The sequence below is a fragment of the Nicotiana attenuata genome, chromosome 12, assembly GCF_001879085.1.
Source record: "Nicotiana attenuata strain UT chromosome 12, NIATTr2, whole genome shotgun sequence".
Lineage (NCBI taxonomy): Eukaryota > Viridiplantae > Streptophyta > Magnoliopsida > Solanales > Solanaceae > Nicotiana > Nicotiana attenuata.
Window position 1 is genome coordinate 37,591,414 of NC_032000.1, and position 7,657 is coordinate 37,599,070.

Sequence of the window (7,657 nt, forward strand, 5' to 3'; positions counted from 1 at the left end):
GTGGCTTCAGACTGAGGGATTTAAAGATAGAATTGAAGAATGGTGGAACTCCTTCAACTGTGAAGGAAGGCCAGACTATATACTAGTCTCTAAACTCCAAGCACTGAAGAACAAGCTCAAGGAATGGAGTAAAATTTGCAAGGCAACCTAGCTCTACAGAAGGCAAGTGTTCTCAACCAACTGGCAAAACTGGAAGAAATTCATGAATAAAAGATTCTGACTGAAGAAGAGATACTCTCAAAAAAACTCTTTAACCTTGGAGTTTGAGGAGATTGCTAATCATGAAGAAGTAGCATGGAGGTAGGGATCCAGGGCACTATGGTTGAAAGAGGGGGATAGGAACACCAAGTTTTTCCACAGAACAACTAATGCCCACAGGAGATACAATAACATAGACCAATTGTTGGTAGAAAGGGAGACTATGCAGAACCCAGAAGACATCAAGAGGGAGATTATTAGATTCTACAAAAAGTTGTACAAAGAAGAAGAAGAGTGGAGACCAGTAGGACCCAACAGAATCAACCAAATGTTTACAGCAGAGGATAATTTAATGCTGCAGAGTCCATTTGAAGAGCAGGAAATATGGGACAGTGTTAAGGCATGTGCCGGAGACAAGACACCAGGACCAGATGGATTCTCAATGGCCTTCTTCAACAATTGCTGGGATGTGGTAAAAAAGGAAGCTGTAGCAACAATCCAAAACTTCTATGATCAAGGAGTCTTTGAAAAGAGCATGAATGCTACATTTGTGGCATTGATTCCTAAGATGGTGGGGGCAAAGAACTAAAAGACTTCAGATCCATACGTTTGATTGGCAGCATATATAAGATTATATCCAAGCTATTGACTGAGAGACTCAAGAAGGTGGCCAACAAGCTGGTGGATTCTCAACAAATGGCATTCATAAGAGGAAGACAGATCATGGATGCTGTTTTAATAGCTAATGAGTGCATAGATACAAGAACAACAAGCAAAGAACCAGGGATCCTATGTAAGCTGGATATTGAGAAGGCATATGATCATTTGAATTGGAAGTACCTTCTTGACATTCTAAGGAGGATGGGTTTTGGAGAGAGGTGGATCAGCTGGATAAAATTTTGCATATCCACTGTAAGCTTCCCAGTTCTAATCAATGGTGCCCCAGCTGGATTTTTTCCTTCACAGAGGGGGCTAAGGCAAGGGGATCCCTATCCCCTTTTCTATTTATCATAGCCATGGAGGGGCTGAATGACATGCTGAAAACAGCCCAGGCAAACAGTTGGATCAGGGGATTCAAAATGAGCACTAGAAATGACACCAACAGAAGGATTTCTCATTTACAATATGCAGATGACACTTTAGTCTTCTGTGAAGCAGAAAGAGAGCAAGTGAAAGTTCTAAGGGTGATATTCATTCTCTTTGAAGCCACATCTGGGTTGCACATTAACAAAAAAGCTTCATTCACCCAGTTAATGAGGTTATGGAGTTACAGAGTCTGGCCAATGTTCTTGGGGGGAAGGTAGGGGAATTGCCTACAGTATATTTGGGGATGCCATTGGGTGCTAAGAGCAAATCAAAAGGAATATGGAATGATGTATTGGAGAAATGTGAAAGGAAACTAGCTAACTGGAAGAATCAATACCTGTCAATGGGGGGAAGGTTGATCTTGATTAACTCAGTACTTGATGCCATGCCTACATATATGATGTCATTATTTCCAATGCCAGCCAGTGTAGTGAACAGAATTGATGCCCTAAGAAGAAACTTTCTATGGGAAGACAACTGTGAGAAAAAGAAGTACCGCTTGGTCAAGTGGGGTGATTTAATTACAAGCAAGAAGTCAGGTGGTTTAGGGATCAAGAATTTGAGAGTCCAGAATCAAAGCTTGATGATGAAGTGGCTGTGGAAATTTGCAGCAGATGAACAAACATTGTGGACAGAAGCGGTTAGGGAAAAATATGGAATGGAAGGAAACTGGACAACCAAAACTGTAAGAAGGCCATATGGAGTTAGTCTGTGGAGATCAATTAGAAACCTATGGCCAAAATGGATCAACAAAGGTGGATTGCTGGCCATGGAAGATGATTTGGAAAGTTAAAATCCCATACAAGGTGGCCTGCTTCACATGGTTACTGGCAAGAGAAGCAGTTCTAACACAGGACAATTTAACTAGAAGAGGATTCCAATTATGCTCCAAATGCTACTTATGTGGAGAGAAGAGACAATTAACCATTTTTTTCTGCATTGCAAGTTCAATATCCAAATACGGAGAATTTTCATCAGTTTGAGGGGAATTCAATGGGCAATGCCAGGAAGAGTCCTTGATATTATAGCGAGCTGGAGTAAAGAGGGCACACTATCTAGAGAAAGAGAGAGATGGAAAATTGTCCCAGCCTGCATATGGTGGACAGTTTGGGAAGAGAGGAATCAAAGATGTTTTGAAGATAAGTCTAGCAATATTCAGAAGATAAAGATGAAATGTTTAGCTCTTTTCTATTTTTGGTGTAAAGGTAAGTTTTTGGAGGATCATGAATCCATTTTAGAAATACTAGAGTCCTTATAAGAAGACCAAGGACTAGAAGTGTCTTTACTTTTTTTTGCTAGGGCACTTCATTGTAATTATGGGCGACTTCACAATTTTAGTGAAGTTTTTATATTAATAATACATATGTTACCTTCTCAAAAAAAAAATCTCTAGCTCTAGCCTTCTATTGAGATGAATGGTGCTAATCAAAATTAGTGCAGAGGCTGAAGCAAATAGCTCTCATTTTCTTGCTAAATGTCTAGTTGGGAGATTTAATGATCCATTCAACATGTCTCCAAACCATGAAGTTGTTCAAAAATTGTAACATATGGAAAGTGACAGCAGGCTTGAAGGTTACGCTGATAGCGCACAATCTCTTCCTCTTTGAGATGCCTTCTCGCCAAGAAGCAGAGTCAAGGCAGGTGATTGGTACTGGAATGGAAGAAGAAGGCTGTCATCGGAGTAGTTGTCGGTGGTCATAGGGTTGGCAATGGCGGAACCAAACTCCGAACATAGATGGATAAAAGCTTTTGGAATTCCTCTCCATGCTTGGTCGGAATCTCTTTCAGTGTCATTGGCGAATTGTGTGGCGGCTTCTTTGACACCGACGAAGACACTAAGAAAAGGACTCACCTGCACTGGGCTAGGATTTGTGTCCACAAATCAATTGAAGATATTCCTAGTAAACTATAATTGAAAGCGGGAGAACTAAGCTATGAAATTTCTGTTATTTCAGATGCTCACACAAAATTATGGGTCGCTGGAGAAGAGATGGATTGCAGCAGCAAGAGTTTCATTGAAGAAGAAGGGGTTAGTGTTTCAAGGTTTACAGCTGTCAAATCAGTAGATAGGCCACAGGCACAACACGTGCCTTTAGCCTTTAATTCAAAATCGCCATATGCCAAGGAGGTGGGGCCCTATATTAGGTTTAATAATCCAGCCAAAGGGGCCAGTACTATTAAGGATGTTGGGCCTAAAAAAGTTATTATTAACAAACCAGACAAAGGGGCATGCATTATTAATGAAGTTGGGCCTTCAAACACAAAGAAAACAGATCGGGTTTATTACAATACAAGCCCAAAAAGAAGAAATAAGAAGATACAGATCTGGAAGGCCAGAACCCAAGACCCATGTCTTCTAAAAATACGCTCTTCACCTCCACCACATTATCTTGATCCCCTTTCCATAGAATTCCATGCTCTGAAAATTAAGCGTATGATTCAGAAGTAAAAATAGCACGGTCTAGCCAGTTTTCGGACTGGTCATTCAAAAATAGCTAACGTTTACCAAGTCAATGAAAAATAGCCACTATTTTGCTGGAACAGAGATCGGTCCAGCATCATATACTGGAGTTCGGTGCACCTTTGTATGAACTTCCAGCATATTATGCTGGAACTCCAACACACGGAAAGTTCCAGCATAATATACTGGAGATTCGAGTACTTTTGTATGAACTTCCAGCATATTATACTGGACCGATATACTTGCTGGAACTCCAGTATATTATGCTGGAGTTCTAGTGTACTTATGCTGGAACTCCATCATATTATGCTGGAGTTCCAACATACTTATCCTGGAACTCCAGTATAATATGCTGGAGTTCAAATATACTTATGCTGGAACTCCAGCATAATATACTGGCGTATTTTCCGGGTTTTGAACAGTATTTTCGCTCAGATTTATCTTTACATGAAAAGTGGCTAAATTTTGATTACGTTTGAAACTGAGCTATTTTTGAACGACCACTTGTAAATCTGGCTATTTTTAAATTTCACCCGATTCAGAAGGGAATGTTTGTCCAAGCCTTTGCGATGCTGATGATGAAGGAGAATTGCCCCAGGATGTAGAACTTCCTTCTATTCCTCCACAGATCAGGGAATTAGCACCAGTGTTTGACTCAGAATCTGATTACTCTTCTCAATCTCACAATGATACTCTCTCTCTTCCTTGGTACGGTGATAACTCTTTTAATCAACAAATTGTTCATACTCCTTCTGTTATATCCACTTCGAAATGGACAAAGTTGGTTATGATGAAGGCATGCAAAGCATTTGGGGTTAATGCAGCTGGTTTTGAACACGAATTATTGAATATGATTTTAAGATGGACCAAAGGAGACAATCTTAATTGCATCAAAGGGAGTCAGAAAGGGGTTGTTCGAACACAAAAAAGAAGAAAGGGATGACAGAATTGAAAAAATTAGTTTTGAATTTAAGCCAAGGGAAAGGGGAAGGTAGGGTAAGGGGCAGGATCCATAAAGCTCGTTCGGGATGAAAGTAAAAATCCTTAGTTGGAATGTTAGGGGGTTGAATGAGAGTAAGAAGAGGTGGACCATCAAATCTTTGTTGATGAAGTGGAAGGCAGACATAGTATGTTTGTAGGAGACAAAAATTGAAGAGTGGTCATAACAATTAGTAGGTTCTTATGGGGAAATAGATGGGCTAACTGGGCAGATTTGCAAGCAAATGGCACAAGAGGTGGGGTCATCATTTTGTGGGACAGGAGGTTGTGGAAAAGCATTAACATTCAGCAAGGTATATACTCGGTGTCTCTCATTCTAGAAAGTCTCCAAGAACAATTCAGGTGGTGTTACACTCGGGTATATGGGCGACATTCAAATGCAGCAAGAAAGAATCTTTGGCATGAATTGACAGCAATAAGGGGTATTTGGGATGAACACCGGGTGATAGGAGGAGACTTTAATGTATGTAGATATGAGCATGAAAAATTCAACTGTCTTAGAAGGTCCAGAGCAATGAAATTTTTCTCTGATATCATATTGGAACTGGAACTGTTGGACTTACCCCTACATGGAGCTCAATATACATGGTCTAGAGGTGAAGAACAACTTCAGGCTTCCAAAATTGATAGGTTCTTAATTTCATCTGACTGGAATGACAACTTCAAGGCAATAAAGCAGGTGGCTTTACCTAGAGTAGAGTCTGATCATAAGCCATTAATGCTTGAATGTGGGGATTGGGACTTCAATTCATCTTATTTTAAATTTGAGAATATGTGGTTGCTAGCAGAGGGATTCATGGACTCAGTTAAAGAATGGTGGTCCAGTTATCAAGTAGTGGGCAGTACAGACTTCATCTTGACTCAAAAATTGAGGAATCTGGAGAAAGATATCTCATGCTGGAATAGGAGGTATTTGGAAAACTACAACAACAACAACCCAGTATAATCCCACAAAGTGGAGTCTGGGGAGGGTAGTGTGTACGCGGATCTTACCCCTACCCTGGGGCAGGGAGGCTGTTTCCGAAGTATTTGGAAAACTAGAAACTCAAAAAAGTAAGGCACTTAATGAACTAACTATACTGGAACAATCATCTGAAGCCGGAGTTCAAACACAAGCTGAGAAGGCTCAAATAATCAACCTGCAATCACAAATTCAGCAGTTAGCAATGATTGAAGAGGTTTCATGGAGACAAAAATCAAGATGCTTACGGCTTAAGGATGGAAATAGAAATACAACGTACTTCCAAAAGATGGCTAATGCTCACAGAAGAAACAACTGCAATTATAGGCGACAGATTGGGGAAGTCATCACTGAAGATAAGAAGGAAATCAAAAGTGAAATCTTGAACTTCTATCGGCAGTTGTACACAAAGAATGAACCTTGGAGGCCGTAAGCTACATTTGACAATCTAACTAGGATTTCAGAAGCTAAGAGACACTGGTTGGAAAGAGAGTTTGAGGAACATGAGATTCTTCAACCATTAAAAAATGTGCTCCAGATAAGGCTCCAGGACCGGATGGTTTTACTATGACGTTCTTTCAACATGCTTGGGAGATTATCAAAAAGGAGGTTATTGATGCAATGAATCGCTTCTACCACAACTGCCACATGGTTAAATCCATTAATGCCTCTTTTATTGCTTTGATTCCTAAAAAAAAAGGAGCCGGAATATTTTTTGTAAGCTCAAATGCCAAATCATGTACTTCTTGCATCTTGATGCCATCTATTGAAATCACTACCTTATCAAAACAAAAGTTGCATTCAAATGCGACTTAAGTACGGCTGACTGCAAAAGTCTGAGCTGTGTCTGAATTGACAAGTAATTTCACATAGTCGCAACTCCTGAATGCGTTTGGTACAAATATTCTAGAGTACAACTGTACAAGTCTGAAATCTAAAAGATAAATCGCAAGCCATGAATGTGTTTCATTAATCGTAATTTCAACTGCACTTAGGGTATGAATATTCTTTACAAATGTGAAAGTGGACATAAAAATAATGTGGTTATTTGATTGAATTGGATAAACTGAATTCTCGTGGTGATATTTCTCCCATTTTTTCTTTTTCCCCCTGTCCTAGTTGGGGTGTATCTCTCTTATTTCTCTTGTTCTTTTCAGTAACCAAGTCTTGAATCTGCAGGTGGCTGAGAGTGCTTTGTTCCTCTGGGAAATGATCATATTTGGAAACCTAATCAAACTAAATCGTAAAGTCATATTGCGAATAATCGTCCCTGCTTTGGAGAAGAATGCTATAGGCCACTGGAATCATGCAGTAAAAAGTTTGAAGTTAAATGTTTGCAAAATCTTCTCTAACAGTGATGCTGAACTCTTTGAAGCGTGCTTGCACAAACTTGAAGTCAGACTACATGGAAAAGATTAGAAGAGATCGCTGCAATGAAACTACGAGCAATGAGTCAGTGCTAGTTTCTTGAAGGACAGCCCCTTATTCACCATTCGGCTAGAGACTCTGGTATCTTCGTTTATGTTGCGCGAACTCTCCAAAATGCTGCCACACCTATGTCGGATCCTCCAAAAATGCACTTACTTTTGGAGGATCCGACACGCACCCGACAACATTTTTGGAGAGTCGAAGCAACATACTTTGTTACTCTTACTTTTCCATTGAGGGTGACCAGTAGGTTATCAAGGATGGAAATTGAGTAGTGTTATTTTATTTTAGTTTGAAGATATGCAATTGAGTAGTGTTATTTTAGTTTGTACATAAAATTTGCATCATCATGTGTATGTTTGACATTTGCAGCTTGATCTGAAATGTCTTTGTAGATAACTTTGAATATCCAAATTAATGCAGAAGAGGCAATGTTCAACAACCTAATTCTCTTGATTTACCATGTGAGTTTCTTCAAATTGCCTTAGCCTTTCCTTTTTGCTTTTGTTGGGGGCTTTTTTTTT

At 39.7% G+C, this 7,657-nt stretch overlaps 1 protein-coding gene across 1 annotated transcript; it reads left to right on the plus strand.

Annotated features, from left to right (window-relative positions):
• On the plus strand, window positions 422-1,212 carry LOC109236038. Its single transcript, XM_019402270.1, has 2 exons — window positions 422-769; window positions 841-1,212. Exons 1-2 carry the CDS (start codon window positions 422-424, stop codon window positions 1,210-1,212), a joined length of 720 nt encoding a protein of 239 aa, XP_019257815.1.